The sequence below is a fragment of the Marmota flaviventris genome, chromosome 15 (genome assembly GCF_047511675.1).
Source record: "Marmota flaviventris isolate mMarFla1 chromosome 15, mMarFla1.hap1, whole genome shotgun sequence".
NCBI lineage: Eukaryota > Metazoa > Chordata > Mammalia > Rodentia > Sciuridae > Marmota > Marmota flaviventris.
Genome location: NC_092512.1, coordinates 39,429,519 through 39,453,805, shown reverse-complemented (window position 1 = coordinate 39,453,805; position 24,287 = coordinate 39,429,519). Strand labels below are relative to the sequence as shown.

The following is a 24,287-nucleotide window of genomic DNA, read 5'->3' as shown; positions in this document are numbered from 1 at the left end:
GGCTCTAGTTTTATCTACAATGTGGATATCCAGTTTTCCCAGCATCACTTGTTAATGAAGCTATTTTTTCTTCAACACATCTTTTGACATGTTAATCAAGAATCAAATGGCTATAGTTGTGTGAGTTTGTCTCTGAATTCTCTATTTTATCCCATTGGTCTGTGTGTCTCTTATTATGCCAGTATCATGCTGGTTTTGTTATTGTGGCTCTGTAGAATAGTTTGAAATCAAGTATGTGATGCCTCCCACATTGCTTTGTTTGCTCAAGATTGTTTTGCCTCTTTGGGATCTATTTTGCTTTCATATGAATTTAGGATTTTTTAAATTTATAAGAATAATGTCATTGGTATTTTGGTGAGGATTGCCTTGAATCTGTGGATTGCTTTTGGTAATGTGGCCATTTTGACAATAAGAATCTACTGATCCATGAACATGGGAAGGTTTCCATCTTCTAGTGTCTTCTTCAGTTTCTTTATTCAGGGTTATGTAATTTTCATTGTAGAGATCTTTCACCCTTTTGTTTAGGTTTATTTCTTGGAAGCTTTTGTGAATGAAATTGTTTTCCCTATATCTTTCTCAGTGAGTTCATAAATGGAGAATAAAAAGAGCTATTGATTTTTTTGTATGTTGATTTTGTATTCTGCTACTTTGCTAAATTTGTTTATCAGCATTCAAAGTCTTCTGGAGGAACTTTTAGGGTCTTCTAAGTTTAGGATTATATGATCTGAAAATAGGGCTAATTTGACTTCTTTCCTGTTCAGCTCCCATTTATTTCCTTCTCTTGCCTAATTGCTCTGGCTAAAATTTCAAGCACTATATTGAAGAGGAATGGTGAAGGCAGACCTCTTTGTCTTGGTCCTGATTTTGGAGGAAATTCTTTCAGTTTTTTTCCCCATTTAGTATGATGTTGGCTATGGGTTTTTCCTATATAGATTTTAGTATGTTGACATAAGACCCTTCTGTATCTGGTGCCTTCAGGGCTTTTGTCATGAAGGGATGTTGACTTTTGTTGATGGCTTTTCTGCATCTACTTAGATGATCATGCAATTTTTACCTTGATTTTTTAAAATAATTTCCTTGGTAGTTTACACTTTGCTACTGTTACATTGCAGAGCCAATAAATGAAAGCAGAAGGTGGTGGTTATGCTAATTGTTTCCTCTAGGACAATTTCACTACAGTGACAGGATAAGGTTCTAAAAAAACACTATTGACTCTTCATTTTGTCCTCTTATACTAAACAATGATGGGTTCACCACTGGAAGATGTATTTAATTGCAGAAAAAAATTGAAAGGCCTTTATATTTTGAATTTAGAATCATGGCTAAAGACGCCTTTCAGTGTTGTTTCTCCCAGGGGAGCAGTGGGTACAGATATGACTCACTATTCCCCTGTATACACTCTTATCCATAACCTATTAGTACAAACTAGTCTAGAAACAGTATTTAAAGAGCCTTCTCTTGAGAAAGAGAGTTTGAGAACAAGGAGACTTTGTCAAATCCCAGACATCACATACGAGTAATAAATATTTAGATTGTCTTCCTACATGTTGCAAGGTGATTTTCAAATTCATTAATCATTCTGTCAACTCAGTGAGAAAATTCTATACTGAAGAAATAATAACAACTAATGTTTACTAAGTAATCACTATGTTTCAAGCACTGTCTTAAATCCTTTGTGTATACTATCTTTTATTCCTCATAGCAATATTATGAGATTAATACTAATATCATTCACCACTTTATAGATGAGGGAAAACAAAGAAGTAATCCAAGTTGCTTGGTTGTCATACAGGTAGAGAAAGCTGGAACCAAGATTTATGGTTTGGTGACGCCAGAACTTGAACCAGGAGTTGGAGTGGATGACACACAGTCTCAAGCAGGCATTCAGATTCAGGGTATCTCTATTCTGAATTCTGAGCTTATAAGTAATTTGTCTTTCTTTTGAGGAATAATAAAGTTTGCAGGCAAAATTTAGGAAATATACATAGAGGGTATATTCAGATGGTGCTAATGACTAGAGATTAGTCAGTCTCTGCAGGGATTTGTAATAAGCAAGTTAATAAAATAGATATTTAACATTTATTGAATTATTACTATGTTCCAGGGTAAGTTATTTACTTGCATAAATTTTCTGAAAAAAAATAACTGAAAAATAAATTTACTTGTGTAAAATAGTTTGAAAAATTACTCTATGAAATACCTACTACTATTATCACCTTTAATTTTTAATAGAAGAAGCTCCTGCAACAAACAAGTGGGTGATTTTCCCAAGGCCAGTTAGCATTCAATGGCATAGATCAGATTTGAATCCAGAAGTTTTATTCCAGATCTTCTGTTCTTAACCATTTTGCTATGCAATTTCTCTAAGTAAATAGATTCTTGAAATATGGTAAGAACAAAGCAGTCACATCAAGAAAGTGGTTAGATATAAAACAGGATTATTGTGTTTGTGTGTGGGGCTTGGAGTCATTCCTTTGGAAGAGAAGTTTCAGACTCTCATCCACAGAAAGAAACGTGATGTGGCTAGAGGAGGGGGCTCCCTTGAACATATGAAACAGCCTGAGACAAATAAGTTAGAAGGCTTTTATCTTCTTTTCAACAGAACATGGGAACAGACTAATACATTGTGTTATGCATGCAGAAGCTGGGCTGTGGTCTTGGTATGAGAGGAACTGTGGTCTGAGAGGGTCTGAAGCTGTATCCCAGCTGTAAAAAGGGACAGTTTGAATATGCAGTTTTAGAAAATGAGTTTGACTGAATCCCTTTCTCTCGCCATGCACAAAAGTGAATTCAAAATGGATCAAGGAGCTTGATATCAAATCAGAGACACGCCGTCTGATAGAAGAAAAAGTTGGCTACGATCTACATTCGGTGGGGTCGGGCTCCAAATTCCTCAATAGGACACCCATAGCACAAAAGTTAATAACTAGAATCAACAAATGGGACTTACTCAAACTAAAAAGTTTTTTCTCAGCAAAAGAAACAATAAGAGAGGTAAATAGGGAGCCTACACCCTGGGAACAAATCTTTACTCCTCACACTTCAGATAGAGCCCTAATATCCAGAGTATACAAAGAACTCAAAAAATTAGACAATAAGAGAACAAACAACCCAATCAACAAATGGGCCAAGGACCTGAACAGACACTTCTCAGAGGAGGACATACAGTCAATCAACAAGTACATGACAAAATGCTCACCATCTCTAGCAGTCAGAGAAATGCAAATCAAAACCACCCTAAGATACCATCTCACTCCAGTAAGATTGGCAGCCATTATGAAGTCAAACAACAACAAGTGCTGGCGAGGATGTGGGGAAAAGGGTACACTTGTACATTGCTGGTGGGACTGCAGATTGGTGCAGCCAATTTGGAAAGCAGTATGGAGATTTCTTGGAAAGCTGGGAATGGAGCCACCATTTGACCCAGCTATTCCCCTTCTTGGTCTATTCCCTAAAGACCTAAAAAGAGCATGCTACAGGGACACTGCTACATCGATGTTCATAGCAGCACAATTCACAATAGCAAGACTGTGGAACCAACCTAGATGCCCTTCAATAGACGAATGGATAAAAAAAATGTGGCATTTATACACAATGGAGTATTACTCTGCATTAAAAAATGACAAAATCATAGAGTTTGCAGGGAAATGGATGGCATTAGAGCAGATTATGCTAAGTGAAGCTAGCCAATCCCTAAAAAACAAATGCCAAATGTCTTCTTTGATATAAGGAGAGTAACTAAGATCAGAGTAGGGACGAAGAACAGGAGAAGAAGATTAACATTTAACAGGGATGAGAGGTGGGAGGGAAAGGGAGAGAGAAGGGAAATTGCATGGAAATGGAAGGAGACCCTCAGGGTTATACAGTGGAGGGGGTAGAGAGAGAGGAGGGGAGGGGAGGGGAGAGGTGGGGAGGGAGGAGGGTGGAGGATGGGAAAGGCAGCGGAGCACAACAGACACTAGTATGGCAATATGTAAATCAATGGATGTGTAACTGATGTGATTCTGCAATCTGTGTATGGGGTGAAGGTGGGAGTTCATAACCCACTTGAATCAAAGTGTGGAATATGATATGTCAAGAAATTTGTAATGTTTTGAACAACCAACAATAAAAAATTAAAAAAAAAAAGAAAGAAAATGAGTTTGACAAACTTCATTGGCAGATACAGAGGTTGAATCGACAGTACATTAACAGATTCCAGTGGAAGTATTTTGAGTGGCATCCAGACCTAGGTTCATTTAGCCTTTTCCTCATAGGAACACAAATATTTCCCCACATATTTTTCTACAGTTTTCCTGTGCAGTGTTCTACAACCAAACACAGGGCTTTATATTTGAACTTTCCCTTGGAAAGGAAGAGCCCCAGTGCCAGTCGGTGATCACAGGGCTGACAGTGTTCTTCCAAGCATGTGAATCTTCTGGTTTATACCCTTGATGGACCTCAGAGCTCCCTTATTCCCTTGTTCACATGTGTTCTCCTCTTGATCATGAAAGCACTGTTAATGTCCTTGAGAGCCTATGGCAATTTGCAACTTAAAAGGATCATCCAACTTATCAAAACTAATTCCATATAATGTTTTCAGTGAGATGATTATGAAATTGAAATGTTAAAGCTATTTTTAAATGAAAAGAAAAAATTTTACTCTCACATCAAAAACAAACCAATACTGCCCACTGTTCCTACTCTCCATATGAGAGTCAAAGGTTGATATGCAGGGGCTTTTGGTCCATTTTCACTTTCAAGGTAACCTGTGGCTTCTCTTCCCAAGTCCTCACACAGGAATGCAGGAATACCAGGATGATGTGCCTAAGATCCCAACAGCCTGTATTACTGTGGAAGATGCAGAAATGATGTCTAGAATGGCTTCTCATGGGAACAAAATTGTCATTCATCTGAGGATGGGAGCAAAGACCTACCCAGATACTGATTCCTTCAACACTGTAGCAGAGATCACAGGGAGCAAGTATCCAGAGCAGGTATGTGAAGGAACGGGATTGGGTTGTCTGGGAATAGGGTGTTCTGGTCAAGTTTGCACTTTTAGAGATTGTCTAGGAGAGAGAGACCGTATGTTTGTGGAAATGGTCCTCATAGATTCATTAAAGGCTGAAAATCTCTATCTATCTATCTAATCTAGCCATCCATCTACCTATCTATCTATATTCCCATTAAAAAATTTTGTTACATTGGAGAAGGACAAGACAAATTGAAAGAATGAGATCCATACTGTATAATTCAACCTCTGAACCACTCAGAGTGGGATTTGTATATATGTGTTATATTTATTCCACTTGAAGCCAGATGGGCGCTTGAGATCATATCAATAGTTAATACTTATTATGTTCATTCTGTGAATTATCTTGTTTAATCTTTCAAAGCTCAATTAAATAGAATGTATTTTATTGATTTTATAGGCAAGGAAACTTATCTAGAGAAAAACTCACTGGCCTAGATCCACACAGGTAGTAAGTAGCTGAGAAAAAACTCAAATCTAGGACATTGTACATATGAAAACAGAATTTAACCCATAGTTTATGTACAGTTTCCAGTCTTTATTTTTTTTAAGTAGTCTTAGAGGTATATCTAATCTCTATACTAACTGAATACTAAATACCTTACTTAGGCAAGGTGCAAGTCTCTGAGTTTTAGAGAATTTATCTGTAAAAATCGAATAGGTGTATGGAACTAACAGGATTACTATGAAGACTAGACAGATAGAGTACATCAGAAAGGCTAGTACAGTGTTTGTGCCTCACAGGGGCTCACTGAATTTGAGTTTACTTCATGTGACATCAAATGTGCATAAAACAGTTTTCACAAGTTATCTGGTACAAAAATCTTTTTTATTAGTAGTAACTGAAGTTCTATAAATAGAACTAAAAAAAAGTTATTCAGAGGATTTTTGCTTCTATTTTGATGGTGAAGAAAGAGTTAACGCCGGTGTTTGGTGATGGAGGAGCAGGCCTTCTCCACAGGTCTGGATGGAGCATTGTTGTGTTGCAGTAGAGATTATTTTTCTGTTTAACCCATTTTGTCCCTTCTCAAGTCACCTGCTTCTAGGACCTAGGGCTCTTCAACCATGAAGATAAGACCACAGGGATGATGGAAAAGCAGATTTTAGTTGGCCATAGGGAGTCAAATAGCTGTAAGAAACTATAGTTTCAGCTGGGTGCAGTGTGCACACCTGTATCCCAGCTGCTCTGGAGGCTGAGACAGGAGGATCACTAGTTCAAAGCCAGCCTCAGCAAAAGTGAGGTGCTAAGCAACTCAGTGAGACCTTGTCTCTAAATAAAATACAAAATAGGGCTGGGATGTGGCTCAGTGGTTGAGTGTCCCTGAGTTCAATCCCTGGTACCCACCCCCCACAAAAACTATGGTCTCAAATGTTGAGAAGGAAGAGGCTGAGCTCCTTGTCCCTTCAGGAAACTAGTAACAGCAGAAGAACTGGGAGACTATTCCAGGTACAGAACAGTTAGACTCAAAGTGTAATCCTTACCATATCCCCCAACCCTGGTTAATAGCTCCAACATAAAGTTTTGCCATCTTTAGATTAGAGGTTTAGGATTATTTATCATTAGCTGTCTGGGTGAGTGAGCTGATTCTGTCCCCAAAGATGAGTGGTAGGTGGGTAGCAAGGTCAGTGTGAGTTATTGGGATCTTCAGACTAGAGCAGTCAGGGGTGTTAGGGTTTGAGGCTAAAGCATTTAGGCAAAAGAGTTCTTGAGAGCCATATGCAGTGGTAGTGTTAGCTCTGACGGTGTCCTGAATGCCACTAACATCTTCCAGCTGGGATGACTTGAACCTGTTCCTCAACCCAGCTCAATTTGTTCTTTTTAGTTTTTAAGACCAGTTTTATATATAAGTGAAACCATATATTTGATATCTGACTTCTTTCACTCAGCATAATGCTTCTGAGATTTATCCCTACTATTCTGTCTGTTGTTTCTTTCTGTAAATTGATGAGTAATATTTCATTGTATGGTTGTACTGCAAATCGCTTTTTCATTCTGCAATTGGTACACATGTGGTGGTGTTTAGTTTATGACTCTTCTGAGTAAAATGTCTGTGAATATTCTTTTTTATGTTTTTGTTAATGCATATGTAATAGTGGAGTGTGGTTTGGCATAATCATACATGCATGGAATATAATTTGCTTCATTTAAATCCCCAGTACATCCTCTTTCCCTCCCATTCTCTTCCTCCTTTTCTCTTTTCTCTACTGCTTTTCCTTCTATTTGTTCATTGTTTTTAAATTGATGCTTTGTAGATATGCATAAAGGTAGAATTCGCTGTGATCTATTCATGTATGTACACATAGCATAATTTGATCAATTTCATTCCACAGCTTCTCCCTTTTTGCATCTTGCAGGCTTCACCCTCAATCCTTTTCCTCTACTCTACTGATCTCCCTTCTATATTTAGGGCCCACCCCCACCCTGCCATGTGCCTTATTTTGCTCTGTCTTCCACATGTGAGAGTATTCAACCCTTGACTTTTTGAGTTGGGCTTATTTCACTTAGCATGATTTCTGCAGTTCCATCCATTTATCAGCAAATTACATAATTTCATCCTTCTTTAAGGCTGAATGAATTTCCATTGTGTATATAAACCACATTTTCTAAATCCATTAATCTGTTGACCAGCACCTGGACTGTTTTCATTACATGGTTATTGTAAATTGCACTGCTATAAACATTGATGTGCATGTAGCACTGTAGTATACTGATTCTAGTTCTTCTGGATAAATATCAAAGAGTGGGACAGCTGGGTCACATGGTAGTTCCATGCCTAGCCTTTTGAAGTATCTCCACACTGCATTCCAAAGTGTGGAATTTGCAGTCCCACCATCAATGTATGAGTGTTTCCCCCCAATATCCTTGCCAGTATTTACTGTTTGTATTCTTGATGATTGCCATTCTAAAGAGAGAGATGAAATCTCTTCTGTTTCATTTCATCAGTCTTCATATCTGTTTTGGTGCCAATACCATGCTATTTTTGTTACTATAGCTCTGTAGTATAATTTGAGATCAGGTATTGGGATGTCACCAGCATTGTTCTTCTTGCTCAGTATTGCTTTGGCTATTCTGGGTCTTTCATTCTTCCATGTAAATTTTAGGATTTTTTTTCTAGGTTTGTAAAGAATGTCATTAGTATTTTGATGGCAGTTTCATTGAATCTGTATATTGCTTTTGATAAAATGGTCATTTTAATTCTGCCTTATTAATTCTGCCTATCTAAGAACATGGGAGGTGCTTCTATCCAAGGTCTTTGATGTCTTTCTTCAATGATCTGTAGTTTTCATTGTAGAGTTTCTCTGTAGAGGTCTTTCACCTCCTGGGTTAGAATTAGTCCAAGTATTTTATTTTATTGAGGCTATTGTCAATGGGATAGTTTTCCTGAGTTCTTTTTAGCATGTTCATTATTGGAATGTTCTTGTCCAAGTCTTTCTGTAGACTATCACTTTTATTTCTCTTGGGTAAATTCCTAGGAGTGGAGTTGCTGGGTTAATCTAAATTTTAAGACTCTGGTCTCTGTCAAGAGCTTCACTCTCTGTATTCTTTAGGAGTTGCACCTTCTCCCGGTGGGTAGATGAATGATTTCAGAGTGATCTCAGGACTCAGGATTAAATTTTCAACTCTATCATGTTCGGTAGCATCCCAAGAATTGGTCATAAATACCTTGTTCCCAAGATATAAAAGGTATACTATCAAAAATTCTCCCACAGGAGAAAGGCACACTCATACATTGCTGGTAGGACTGCAAATTGGTGCAGCCAATCTGGAAAGCAGTATGGATATTCCTTGGAAAACTAGGATTGGAACCACCATTTGACCCAGCTATTCCACTCCTTGGTTTATATCCAGAGGACTTTAAAACAGCATACTACAGGGACACAACCACATCAATGTTTATAGCAGCACAATTCACAATAGCTAAATTGTGGTACCAACCCAGATGCCCTTCAGTAGATGAATGGATAGGGAAACTCTGGTATATATACACAATGGAATATTTATCAGCATTAAAAGAGAAAAAAATCATGGCATTTGCAGGTAAATGCATGGAGTTGGAGAATATATAATGTTACGTGAAGTAAGCCAATCCCCCAAAACCAAAGGCTGAATCTTTTCTTTGATATGAGGAGGCTAACTCATAATGTTATAGTGGCTAGTGGAGCATGGGAGGAATGGAGAACTTTTAGATAGAGCAAAGGGGAGGCAGAGGAAAGGAGGGGGCAAGCGGATAGGAATGATGGTGGAATGAGTTAGACATCACTTATACACCCTAAGTACGTGTATGAAGACACGAATAGTGTGAAAATGTTTGTGTACAGTGACTTGAAAAATTGTGCTTTATATGTGCAATATGAAATGAAATGCATTCTTCCATCATGTATAACAAATTAGAATAAATAAATAGTTTAATAAAAAAGTTTTCCCACAAAGAAGCCATAACATTATTTCCACAGAAGGAATATAAATGAGTATAGTGAAGTTCAGACTGTGTGGCTGATTTTGGGGGAAATCTGCCCTAAAGCTGGCCTGAAACCCCAGAAGATACATAGACTGTGAAGGCAAGTGACAAGCACATCATCCCCGCTTCAAATGTTAGGTTGGATTAATGGACCTGAATAAGCACCATCTATCTCATCCCTTGTTAGTGCCACTTCTTCCAGGAAACCTCCTCTGGTAACTCTCCCCTAACCCCAACACTTTTAAGTCCCTGTTATAGTGTTATTTCCCTAAAGCTTGCAAATGCTCTGGGAACTGGCACTATGTTTATTTATTTTTTTCTTTTTCTCTTCTCTAATGCCTATCCCAGGACTTGGCATAAAGTAGCTTATCAACTCATATTTTGTTTTATTAAAGTGAAGAGAATAAGTAAAAATGAAATGGATGGAGGATTTTCTTAATCTTGATCCTTTTTAAATCTAGACGTTTTTCCTGCCCTTTTAGAACATTGGCTGTCCCTTGGCATATTGGACGTCACCACTGAATGTGCTCAACATGTCTAGAGCTGAGCACACCTACTCCCTCCTGTCTCACCCCTTGCCTTAGTTTCTTGTGTCTGTTAAATGAACCATATCTATCTATGAGCACAGCTACAAAGCTTCAAGCTATTTTTCAATCCCTCCTCCTTATCACTGTCTTACAGTCAAGCATCACATCCTGTTCAATCTGCTTTCAGCATATTTTTTTTGGAAAAAAAAAACTGTTCCCACCTTGCCTTTACTGCTGTTATTTCCCTGACAAAGACCCTAGTACCCTCCTGAGTTTTCTTCTGATCTCTTTCATATCCCTCCTGTTCTTTGCAATGAAGTTCAAATTATCTTTAAAACACGGATCTCAATGTGGTATTTCCATTAAGAAGAAGTCATATGTTTTTGTTCACAAATGAATGGGATATGGGAATGAAGAAAAGAGGAAAGGAAATGTGTGATGAGATCCTAGGCCAACTACAAAATGTTCATTCACAGTTCAATGAGAGAACTCAGTTCTCCCAGACTCTGGCAAACTTTCCTAAAGTCATTAAACTTTATGTATAATTATCAGTAATGCTGACAGGGACATGATGCTGGTTTTGATAGTTTAGGTTGACTAATTTATCCCTGAAGTATTCTTGCTACTTTGTTCCACAGCAAACTAGAGAGCAGTGCTGCTAAATAACTGAGTAAATTGGTTGCAGTGGAAATTCTCTTTTAAAAAGGAGACAGGAAGCTGAAATTCCCATTATTCTACCTGCAGGTAGGACATGCAGGGTGACTTGAGGATAGGCGAGGGGAGGAAGATGTGCTAACACCCGGCAGTGTCTGAGAGACATTTCAGTGATAACACCCAGCACAGTATCTTATATCTCACTGTGTATGCCCAGAACCTGAATAAAAGTGAGCAGTTTGCATGTAAAGAAGCTTCTGTTTTAGCCTAAAAACCATAGAAAGATGTAGTAAATATCAGGTCTGGAAAAGTGTTTATATGATTGATGAAGTATTAACACATTCAAAACCCTATTGCATAATCCAGCCATAAGCCTGGGATAAATTACCACAGAATTGTTCAAAATGCCAATAATACAAATACTTTTTTTTCCCTTGGGATTCAATGTGTGAACATAGTAGGACAGGGTTATTATACACATAAATCTTACTCTTTTCCCAAAGAATTCATGGTGGCACATTTTGGCTGCTCCAAGATAAGGATTCTCTCTCCACTCTGACTTTATCAGAAACTGGCTTCTCGGTGAATTGGTTGTGTTGCAGGATTTATCAGATCTTGGATTCTGGAAACTCTGACATTAGCCTCTGAACTCCTTTCTCAGATAGCTTTCTCCCTGGGAAATCATCTGTGTTAATCAACTTTCCATCACTGTAACAAAATACCCAAGATAACTAACTTGTAAAGAGAAAAAAATTATTTTGGAGGTTCTGGTCTAAGATTAGGCAGATCCATTGCTTTGGACCTCTGGTGGGCATGCTGGATGGCAATTGTGGGGAGCCCTTGGCAGAGCAAACTGCTTGCCTCATGGCCAGAAAGCAAAGGAGAAAAAAGGAAGAGGCCAGGGACTTATAGTCCCCCTTAAGTGCAGACCCCCTGCTATCTAAAGAAGTCTCTGCTAGGCTCTACCTCCTGAAAGTTCCATCACCTCCCGATAGCACCAACCATGGGAACCAAGCCTTTAACCTGTGGGCCTTTCAGAGACATTCATCCTGGTTTCTTTGAGGCCAGTCCATGGCTTAGAATGAGTCATAGGGAAAGAATGTAAGAGTTTTTTTTTTTTTCAAACTTCTGAGAAGATATTCCATGGCACTGGATAGCAATGAACCCCTATTCATTAAGGAACTATTTTGTGTTTGAAAATTCATAGGAAACTTGTTGCCATTCATGAATAGGTTTTATGTTTTATTAAATCAATAGAGATGATCCTAAGACCTCTTAGAAAGAGATAGAGTAGGCATCCTAGTACCAACTCTAGAAGTTTCTGTGCAAGGGGATACCATAAATGCATGATAGGAAAACATATGAAGCATTTAGGTTTCCTGACTCCCATTTCTTCCTTCGCCTAAGAAATTCCATTATGCCTGGGTTCTGAATACTGTTTAAATCTGAGGAATGTAGTAGAATTGATTCAGAATATAAGCAGCACCATCCTTACCAAGTTACTACACAAGAGAAATTTATATCTTTCTCTTAGACTTTTTCTCCTGGCTTCTCTTTCCTAAGCACAAAGAGTTCTCATGTATTTTGACTCTTGTTGTCTCCTGATAGCTCCCACCATGGGATTTCACCTGGGAAAGTTACCTACCCTTGGTCCATTCCTCCTTCTCATCTTCTCTCAATCAAGCCCTCCATTGGCAATTCCTTTTTGATTCCCTGTCACTTTAGAATAGGATCTGATGACTATATCAATTCTGTGATGTTGATGACTTTATGGCGCCCTTTACCTCTGTGCCCCATCCGTGCCCCTCATGCTCACCAATCAGGCACATCTGTTTAGCAGAAGGTTACAGACAAAGCCACAATACCTCTACCAGTCTCATCATCAAAAAATAACAACAAAAACACTTTTCGTTTTGAAATAATGTTAGACTCACAAGAAGATAAAAAAATAATGCAGAGAGTTAAGGTATACCCTTTGCCCAGGTGAACATGGTCAGTGATCACATCCTATGTAGTGATAGTACATTAACTAGATGAGGAAACTGGTTAAAAAATAAGTTTCTTATAAAGCCTGGGCTGCCCCAGAGCATCCTCTATGCAGCATCCAGTACAGGGTAGACTCTGCTCTGACCTTAGCGCTCAGTCCTTTCCCAGGGTTAGTTTCTGATGCTTCCATGATTTTCCTTTCTAACAAATGAACAAGTAATATGAGAAGCAGTTGTCCTCAAACTGACTTGACCTGAGGGCAAATGGATCTGAAGCTAGAGTTTCATTTTACCTGTTGCAGACTTTCTCACTAATAGGGGATTCTCTAATGTTGACTCTTGGGGCTGGCCTGTTTCATTTGATCCTCAGAGATTTCCTAGGTCTTATTCTAGGATTTTCTTAGGAAATGCAATATTTTTAAAATGTTAATATATTCAAGAATATATTCTGAGAGGACTGTATGGAAAAGAAAAGTGTTTTGGATTTGCAAGGGTGGGGGATTGATAGTATCTAAATGCATTCTGATAAGGCCTTGATGAGGGGAATTGTTTTTATGCACATATTTTTTCTATAACAGTTATTTTCTTGGATTCAAAGAAAACTTTCAGTTTCATTTGTCAGTATTATTTCAAATGCAATGGAGCACTATGAAGACCAGTGGGAAACAGCAACATGAAAGCTCTAGACTTTCAGCTGAGCACTCTCTCTCTCTTTGCTGTGGGGCAGAGTTACTCAACATGGTTGCTGTTGACTCTCTGGGTCAATGGTTCTGTCCTGGGCATTAATGATCTAGCAGCATCCCCAGTCTATCCCACTGTATCACTGCCCCAACCCTCCTTCTGTGTTTTCAGGTCTTAGTTGTTATTTTTTTTAAAAGTAGTCAGACATAAATTTTATCATGAATGGATATAGGACACTACATGTACTATTAGAGAAGGGTGTTAGAGAAGAGCAGAATTTCATGGAGTAGGAATGTTACTGAGTTTTGATTTTAATTTTGTTTTCAAATACAGTTAGAAACTTTCCTATTAAAAAAATTAAACAGGCTCTTCTGAAGCCTGTAATGTTTTAACCTAGTGATATGCATTGGGTGTCTTTAAGAGGGAGTTTTGCAATAGTCTCCCAATTTTTGATCATGGAGCCTTTTTTTCACAGAGTATTTGAACATAAAACATAAATTGAGAAACAGTAGAATAGAGGAATGAGGTCCACAGGGTAGGTTATGTTTTGAATTTTTTCTGCAGTCTTTTTTTCTTATTATTCATTAATTCAGCAGACATTTATATTATCTGGTACATGTCAGGCACTAGGGTTCAGCAAGTCATTGGATAGGAAGCTCTGTGACTAGAAAACAAAGAAGAATTCAAGTCCCGCCTTTTACATTTTGTTGGTAGGTTATTTTGCATTTCTGGATATAGATATTAGCCTTTTTCAGGAAGGGGAGAGTTTGTATAAGGGGAGTAAGGTTATGAAAGGAGGGGAGAGTTTTAAAAGCAAGGAGTTGAGAAATAGGATGGCCACCTCAAGACCATGGTGGTGCTGGGATGGGGATGGGGCTGTGGCTTTATCCTGTAGACAGCTGGAAGTTGCTGAAATGGCTTAGCAGTGGATTTGCCTTTTACTTCATTCTATCCACTGTGATACATTTGAGTAGGCAAAGACAGAAATTCAGTCAGGAGGTAATAGCTCTTGAGCTAAGATAGTTGAAGTAGCAATTGGAAAAGAGACGGATTCAGAAAATATTTAGGAAATTAAATTTGTAGGAGTTGCTAAAATTGGATATAGGAGAGAAAAAGAGAGAAACCCCAGTTTGGATGACTGAGACAATTAATTCATTAAATCCACAGGAATTTATTGAGCTCCATTAATACTCTGGTTGTATTGAATTAAACTCATGGCACTGGGTTTGCATGGTAGACATGGGCCGTTAAATAAGCAACTGCAATAGATGGTTGTAAGTGCCATAATACAACAGGACATGATTTGATGCGGGCTCATTTCAGTAGCAACCACTGGAGGCCAAGGAAGACTTTCTGGAGAGATTCAGTTTATTCCTACAGGATGAGTAAAATGAAACCATGCTAATGGTTATAAGACTAGGATTAGGATGGAGTGTATTCCAAGCAGAGGAAAAAGTACATATGAAAGGCCAAAGAGTGGTATTATTCTATTTTTAAGGAATGTGATATAAGTTCCTATATTTTCTGAATCCATTTGATAATAAGCCTTGTTTTCATGGAGTTATGCTGTAAAAGAACCTGGAGAGAGAGGCATAACCTATTTCATGTATGTGTGTTTTTAAAAATAAATTATTGAAAAGCTCGGCAATCCCCTTGGAAACTGCTTTAACATTGACGCTGTCAAGACCCTTGCTGAAGTAATATACAAAACCTGATTGACCTGGTGGACAAAATCATTCCATACATAATTGAATAGTTAGACGCTGTGCAGCAAATGCAGCTCTGTCTTTCATCTGAATACATAGTCTGATGATTTGTAAAACCTTCCTAGTGAGTACAGCAGGTTATTCTGCCTGGGTGGGAGCCTTTTTACTAACTTAAGCAGCTGTTTAAACTTTCATAAGCAAAGTAATTATTAAATCTTTCATGAACATATTGGTTGGAACATTTGTTCACATCTTAACCTTGAATCGGAAAGTTTTGAGGGCGGGGTTAAAGGGCTTTAAGCTGGCAAATTCATTCTTTATTTTTTTTCATTTTTATTATAAACTTTTATGGCTTAGAACCAGCCAACCTAAATCATGGAAGGAAAAATACATGTGTGGCAAGCATGAGACATTTCATTGTTTGTTTTTCAAGTTTCTGAACTGTGCTCATAGCTATGCATGCCTCTGGGCTCATAAAGACAGCAAATGGAAATAGCTTGAACTAGACAGGCTGTTTTAGATAGATAGCCACCCAGGTAGGCAAGACAAACCCTGGTGATTACTCTTTCCTGGAGTCAAGTCATCTTGGTGTGCCAAAATGGGTCCTGCAAGTAGGAGGATTTTATTTTTTCATAGGTTTGAACACCTTGCCCCTAGGAATGATGGAACCATTTGATAATAATCACAATCACAAGATGAAGGATACTGTACATTTATAGAGCACTTACTACGTGGAAGGCTTATTTTAGATGCTTCTCATACATTATCCCCTTTAATCTTTACTACAACCTTCTCAAATAGGTTATGCTGTTATCCCCACATAACAGATGAAGAAACCAAGGTTTAGAGGGCAAAGTTCACAAAGCATCTGAGAAGTAGAGCTGGAATGTACACCCAAATCTGTCTTATTGCAGAACCTGTATTCTTAACAATTCATCCTCCTGTGCTTCTCAGTCCCCTTCTATGCTATTTTGTAAAATACTTCTACCTGACAACTTTCCCTTGTTTTACACTAAATGAAAAGAAGCTGGGACAACCATTAGCAACAAATGCTTGTTCAACACCTGCATTGTGCAGGACATTGTGTTATGAACCTGGGAAATATTATGGGACAGAAAAAAGAGAAGATAAAGGGTCCTTGCTGGTGGCTGTAAGTTTTGGAACTCAGACTACAGTGCTTAGGCAGGGCTCATAGTTCTGCATCCTGGCTGGCCCAGTACTAACAGATGCATGTTGCACTTTGTAATCACTGTGCTCTCACCTATATTATCCCTGTTGAATTCTGGCAACAGTGCCAACTATTATAATTCCCACTTGAAAGATGAGGAAACTGAGTTTCAGAGAAGTTAAATAACTTGATTAAAGTCAGACATATTCCTGATAAGTAGGAGATTTTTTAAAAAGTGTGTTTCCTCCTTAACTTGCTATGGTCATTGTCCAGAGCCCTGAAACTTTATATAGCATAAGATATAAGCTTTATGGATGCCTAGAAACAAACTGAAAACATTTGCATAAATAATTATGATAATAATGATGCAATAAAAGAAATGTTTATAGTTTAAAATGTCTGCAAATTTTTGATTTCTTTTTGAAAGGTGGAGCTGAGTTCCCTTCCCCTAAAATTATGCTCTACCTCCTGTCTTAACTTCTAATGAATAAAATGTGGCAGAAGTGGTGTATGAAAGCCAAGATTAGAATGTAAAAACCACTATGACTTAAAAAGGCAATGTGCTCTCTCTTGAATCATTACTCTGGATGAAGCCAGCCGCCATACTGTGAGGATACTCAAGCAACCGTAGATAGGTTCACATGATAAGAACTGAGGGCTTCTGCTGTTAAATATAGTACAGACATTTCAATAAGAAAATCCAACTGCTCCAGTCTGGCCTTTAGAAGGCTACAACCCTGACCCATATCTTGTCCACAACCTTTCCAGAGACCATGAACTGGAACCACTCAGCTATACTATTCCCAGATTTTTGATCCACAAAATCAATATTAGATCATAAATAATATTTGTTTTAAGCTACTAAGTTTTGGGGGAAACTAATGTAGCAATCAAAGAGTATAAGACACACAGAAAAGAATAACTGGGTCTCAGTTGCTTCAAAAGTGGAACACTGAAAGATGACAAACACAAGTAAAAACTTAATAAGTGGACAAATAATTTACTGTGAGAAGAGTGTGTGAAAAAAGCATGGAAGGTGTGTCACAGGAAGGTCCGTTGATGAAACTGCACAGTACAGGACAGCACAAAATCACACACCTCAAAACACACCGCATTTTGAGTATGGGAATCTTGCTATAAGAAATTCTTGTATCATAATGCAACAACCAAAGTTCTTAAAGTAATTGGGAGTCTACTATGAGTTCATTTTCATATGGACTATTTAAGAAGATAAGAAAGCAATTAAAACATCATTTGAAATATTTCCTTCAAAAATTAAGCCCTCCAAAATCCCGTATATCCTTAAAGTAGAGTCTAGGCTATCCAGAATGGCACCCTCCCTGTTGATACTTCACTAGACTGTCTGGGTCCAGGTTTTTGAGAACTCTAGCTTAAATGTAGAGCCAAAAGTAACTAATGAAGAACACCTGGACTCTCCCCAGGATTTCACTGCACCAGTTCTGCTACAACAATCAGGTAGAAATTAACATTTTATAACCAATTAAATGTTTTGCTTGGCATCATGCTACCCAACTGAATTTTTCAGAAAGAGAATTGCCCAAATTGACTTGTTATTCTATGCCATACCTCATTCATTGACTGACTATTTATTGAGTGCTATCCATATGTTACCCACTGTGATAGGCCCATAAACCAAACCTTTATGGTTGCCAAAATCTCTTGGCATCCCAGTTACAGCTCTACTGTTTTTTAGAGTTAATAGCAGTTCCTTGTACAACAACCATGCTTATTGTTTAAGTTGGGTCTTTAGTATAAAATTAATACCTACTCTTTTGGTAAATAGAGAAAAATGAAAGTAATCTTTCCTTGGAAATGCATGAACTCAAAAGGTTGCTCTTATCATCTTGGTACACTTCCTTCCCCTGTATTTTTTCTATGAATATTTTTTCATAGTTATCATATTTTATAGATACTATCAAATTCCATTTTTACTTAGTATCAGGCCAAAAAATTCTTGAAACAGACTTTTTAATATATTTAAGTTATGGTTATTTTATAATTTACTTAACCTGGTATTAGATGTTGTGATTGTGCATGATTGACATGTAAAAATGATGTCATATCTAAATAAATATGTAATTAGGGAATTCTGAATTTGTCTTTTGAACTGTTTATAGGGTTTGTGATATTGAGTAATTTTAAATAATAATCAACAGGAAGCTTAGGAAGAGGTTAGCATGGCTTCTGGCCTTGCTAAAAGAACTGCCTCAGTAAAGTTCTACGATGGCCATTGTGACCATGTGCTGGAGGTGCTGTCATAGTTACATTGCTTGCTAAATTAAGCATGAATGGTTGCATGAAGAACATTATTATTCTGAGCACATTATTGACTCTTAATTTAAGGTTAAACTAACTTAATTTAATGTCATGTGAATTTTTAGCAGCAATTATGGGCAGTTAATGCATGTTCTTTCTTAGTCATGCCTCATCTCTTTGCAAAATTACAGTATTTCATTCCAAATTTATTCTGACCAGATTTGTAAAAAGCATTTTCTTCTCTTCCTTCAGTGTTTGTATCAAAAGACTTTGGGGCTTATACTGTAAAGCCCCATTGTATATTTTCATATTGAATCTCTAAAAAGCTAGCCTGGACATGAGGGCATTAGAATCGGTACAAATTGGGGTACTATCCCAGTCCTATCTTCAACCTTTAGGAATATTGTGTGGACACTAGAAATGACATCCGAACATCTCCATCTGATCCTTTCCCCTCTTTATCTTGCAAACTACCACCCAACCGATATCCCTTCAATCTATGTCTCTGTAGAAGTATAAAAAAATCAAAGCCTTCATACTTCCTCTAAATTCATAGTCAATATTCCTTAAGTCTGGCATTCAAAGCCTCTATGTACGAGATGTTATATTAGTCATGCCTTTTCTCAAAGGTAACCTATGTTCAGGAAGCCTAGAAGACTCGGTTCTATGTGTTTGGTGTCTTCCTTGTCTCGGTGCCTTCCCCACACTGGCCCTTTGTCTATATTTACATGTTGAAGTCTTACTACTCTTTTTTGTTCACTTATTCATCAATTCTTCCAATAGCATTCATTTACATAATAACGACTGAGCACTGACTGTGAGTCAGACACTGTCAAAGGTTCTACTCAAATGCCACCTCCCCTAAGAAGCCTTTCCTAACTGTTCAACCCCATGCAGTGTTCTCTCTTGAGAATTTCCATTGGTCTTTTTTTATGCTTCTCTTTTGTCATAAATTCTCTGCCTCATTTCTGTGCCTACTGTATGGGCTCAGAAATGTCTTTTTAATTAAGGAAAAAATAAATGAACTAATGAATAAAAGTTATGACTTTTATACCAGCAGAAGTTAATGACCAAAACAAAATAGTTAATCTGGAATAGAAAGTTAGGACTGTCATGGGTTTCTAGTCTATGAAACACCTTCAACATGGTTTCCATATTGGATCACACTAACAGAGAAGGGTATAGAACCCTTATCTTCAGATTTCTAGATCATTGCTCTTTTCCCATTATGCTATCAAATTCAACTCCACTAAACAACAGAAGTCAAAGACAGTACTGTATCCTGTCATTGCTTTCCATTGGAAGAATGAATGTGTCATTATAAGAATATGTTTTAAGGATATCATTGAACAGGAAGATTACTTTCAGCAATGAGTAAGAACTAGGGACTATGATTAGTTCCTGTTAGAAATGAGCCACCAAAACAGTAATCATAGCAATCACTTGGTGTTTACCATGTCTCAGGAACTTTATTGCTCAGTTTCTCATTTAATTCCCCAACAGTTCTATGAGTCATATAATTTTATTGTCCTTATCTTAGAGGTAGGGGACAGGAAGCTTAAAGAGATTAAGCAGCTTGTCCTTGCCCACAGGACTAGTAAGTACAGAGGCTGGGCAGAGTAAGCTTTAGTTTTTCAGTCTCTGAAGTACATGAGCTCAACCTCTGTGCTGTTCTTTGTCTATTTGTGATGCTACTGTATGTGTGGGCTTTGACAATGAAACCTAAAATGATTTTTATTTACATAGTTGTTTCTGTATTAGCTCTATTAAAGAAGAATAGGACTAGGGGGCTAAATTTTTGTTTGTACTTTATTGATTTTTTGCAGGAAGGTTGTTGAAGCCACAGAAGGAAGGCATCTCAAAAACTCACTTGGCTTTAACTTGCTCTTTTTAAATACATACACAGTTAATACACACATGGTGCATTCAGAAACAGAATAGGAAGGACTCTCCTTCTGGAGATGATCATGCCTCCAAAATCTGGAATTATTTTGAATTCTAGTTTTTAGAATAGAATTTTAGAGCAGAGAAGGGTAAAATGTAGGGGTTCTCTAATTAAGAAATTGGAGAATGTTTGAGAAGGATGTTTTTGTCTTCCCAGTATCCTTCCCTTTGGAAGTAGCCCCTCTCCTAATGTCTGAGCTCCTGGTGGATTTCTGACTCTAAGAAACTGGGATCTTGAGCTGAAACAAGCAGGTACAGAGAAGGTTGGGGCTGAGTCATCCATGATGATGCCCTGGGCAGCTCAGGATATCTGAGCCTCAATCTTTCTTTCTGCAAAATGGGATTCATTTGCCTCTCTGAGACTTTAATGAAAAGGATGGTCCTCACTGAGGATTCAGTGAGCTAATGTCCATGAAGCTCTGGCCTAAGGTTGTTATACAATGAATGTCAGTCACCACTCTTTAAGATTAGTAGTCTTGGAGACAATTCTTTTTTTCTGCCTAAAGAAATAAAGGCAAAGGCAGACTTTCTACTGAGAAGGCAGGAAATGCAGACTCACTGAAGGTACTTGAAAAGAACATTCAACCATTCAAATGATGAATTAGCAAAAAGATCATCAGGAGATTATAAACTGTGGGACGATGAACTGCTGCTTTATTAGACTATTACCATTGAAACCCATGGTACTCAATTCTTTAAAAATCAAGAGTACTAAAGAAACTCAAGCTTCTTGGGAGGGGGAGCGCTGGCAGGAGATGTGGAGAGAATAAAAAGACTGAGAGTCTATAAAGGAACCAGCCGTCCAGCTATCCATGGTCAAGTCCTTCTTTTAATGAATAGAGTTATGATGAGGCTCCAGCATATTAATAAATGTCCCACTCTGGGTGGTGAGAACTTCAAAAGTGAAACATTTCTTATTGGATTTGATAATAAGAATATAGAGAATTATAAATGAGAAGTCCAGGAGGCATCTGTGTTAAGGAAACCTAGGATCAAGATTTTGTGTATTCTAGCTGATGAAAGGTTGCGGATAAAATTAGGGTGCACTGGTGGAAAAAGAAAGGATCCTGTTAGCTGGAGGGACACTGGTGATCAGGGAGTTTTGATCAAGCATGTATCTTTGATCTTTAATATAGGGGCCTGAAGAGAGTATTAGAAGCCATAGGTGCAGCCACATACCTGATTAAAATGTGACTTTTTGCTATATTATTTTAAATTTAGGCAATTACCACTTCCCCATGATTGGACAGAGAGTAGATTTTTTTTGAAGTCTGGAATGCAATTTTACATAGACAGGAAACTGCGAATAACTGTTTTAGGTGTGCCAGAACAAGGTAAGAGGAGGAGGAAGTCAGTATGAGGGGCAGAGGATGATGGAGAGATAGACTTTCTTTTGTCATCTAGGAAATTATCTAGGGACTTTGGGCTAACTCTTGGGGGGAGGGGGGAAACGGTGTTATCTCTGATGATTCTCTTTTCTTCCTCTTCCACTGATTTCCATATACCCTTATCACTAACAGAACCCTCTTGTTGCACAAACCCAATGAAAAGTGTTATCACAATGTTACAGTTAAGGAAAATGAAGCTCAGATAGATTTCTATAACTTTCTGATGTCCATTTAATAAGTAAATGGGGAAAGTCAGTTTCATAATCAAGTATGTGGGACTCAAAAACTCATGACCTCCAACACTTCTGGTTTGGAATATCTGAGTTAATAGTGCCACCATGAACAATGAAATGTGGATTGGTGTAGGTAGGAGTAAAGGAAAATAAACTTGATTTTAGATAAACTGATTTTGAGCTACCTTGGGATAACCATGTTCTTCTGTTAGTCACAAGGGAAATCATGGTTTGTTACCCAATGGTAGAGATCAGTGAACTTGGAATGTTCCATTTGCTTTAGAATTAGTGTTAGATGGATATGTAGATAAATAGATATGATAGATGATTAGATAAATAAACAGTCATATAGTTGTTGGTGAGGTGGGTATTTGAAAGTTGGAAAAAGTCTGCACTTACTAGACAATATTCCTATTGCTTAGCAACTTTATTTCTACATGTAGCCAGAACAAATGAAACTTTCATATTTATTTATTTTTGCTTCAAGGTTGATAGTCCTGCCTGTGAATGGTACATAAGTGACAATTTTATATTGTGAACATTACCCTGGCTCTTGGAATCCTAAAATCTCCAGGTTGGAAGGGAAGTTATATTTTCTCTCTTGGATTTGTTCTGTAGTCAGATAGATGTTGCTTCACACCTTCATGAAATCATGATTGACACATTGCTGTTCTTCCAATAGCTTCCTATGAAAGGTCTCACTTTTGAGGTTGAATCTTCCTTGCATATAGTTTTTCATCAGTCATTCCCAGTTCTTCACATGAGGGATCAGCACACTTTTGGAAATGATCTCCATGTTGCTCTTGATTTTCTTTTCACTTGGCTTAATTTTTTCCTCCATGTTGTTCCTTTGAGGACATCTTCCTTCAGGGGATTTGTTGGCCCAGGTGGTAGGAATGCATTTAGAAGATGGCTCCATGTCATTCCTTTTAGGCAGAGAGCTGCTTATCTTCTGGTGTGGTCCACACTCAACGATTGATTCTACTGTAAGTCCAAAAGCCCAGTTATTTCAGTTCAATGAATGACAACTCTGATTAGCTATTTTAATATCTGGGATGCTCATAAGGCCAGCTGAAGCCTGTTGGGCTGCATTGCAACTTGACTGCTCCTTCTGTCCCTTCTTGTGTCCTTTCCCTCACTTTCTCAGGTGTTCATCCCAAGGGCATGAACTACATATGCCAGCATATGACACAGTCTGCTTCCAGGGAAGCCCAGCCTATAAAATGCAACATCAGATCTTTTCAAGAAGTCATTCCAACTTCTTTGTGGACTTAGATACTTTGATAGGGCTTCTGGAGTAGATGGATACCTAGGCGTAATATCCTCTATAAGCAATGGATTTGGATTTGAAGAGTATTTTAAAATAAATTTCATTATTATATGTCCACTGTTTAAAGCTAACATGATTCAGAAACTTTTCACTGGGGGTGTCTTAGCTTAGGTTCCCTTTCAAAAGCAGATCATGAGACGAGGATTTACATTTGAGTAGTTTATCTGGGAAAATTATCTCAAGGAACAGAAGCAGGACACTGGGAATATTAAAGGAAGGACAGCCAATCCAACGTGGCACAACAAAGCCTGAGTACAGAACAAATCCAAGACAGAGACTTCCCATCTAACCTGGAGATTCTAGGATTCCAAGAGCCAGGGTAATGCTCATTACTGTGCTACTTAATACTCCAGGCAACTGAGGTATACTCCCAGTTGGGACCTGCTGACAGGCCATGTAGAATCATTTGCCAGAGGATAAAAGAAGAGCCTGTATCACCGAATCCTAATCCCAGTTGGCCAATCATTGCCTCTTGAGGTGTTAATTCCTTTGAACTTTCGGGGTGTGTGCCTCAGAACAGTAGAGTGAGTACTGGTCAGCCTCCCAGGGGACAGGCAGAGAAAGCCCTGGGCAGGAAGTTAGCTGAAACAAGGTGCTATCAGGTTGCTCCTGTAACACAAGTGCTTGTTGCAGCAACAATGAGAATAAAATGTTGAGCTGAGAGGATGTGAGATAGTGCATAAAAAGAACTGATACAGGGGATAGCCATGGCCAGTAACATTGGGTTTCTAGAGCTCTTGGTGAAGGACAAAGTGCATTGAATTAGATTCTCTCCTGTAACATCCATGGAACTACTGCTAGCTTCCTTTTCTCTGATCATAAGGGACAGAGAGACTTTCTGATGAGTTCCATGCAGTAAAGCAGTACACTCATGAATAAATTATTATCTTGGATAGATAGACTTATGTCCAATAAAATATCAC

The 24,287-nt window shown here is 38.0% G+C and overlaps 1 protein-coding gene across 4 annotated transcripts in view; it reads left to right on the top strand.

The window, feature by feature from the left end:
- Cpq (carboxypeptidase Q) overlaps nt 1–24,287 on the top strand; it is a 449,500-nt gene that overhangs the window by 193,950 nt on the left and 231,263 nt on the right. For all 4 annotated transcript variants that reach the window (XM_071602223.1, XM_071602224.1, XM_027953187.2 and 1 more), the window contains exon 4: nt 4,769–4,976. In XM_071602223.1, coding sequence (XP_071458324.1) covers nt 4,769–4,976 — 208 coding nt within the window. The remainder of the gene's footprint in view (nt 1–4,768; nt 4,977–24,287) is intronic.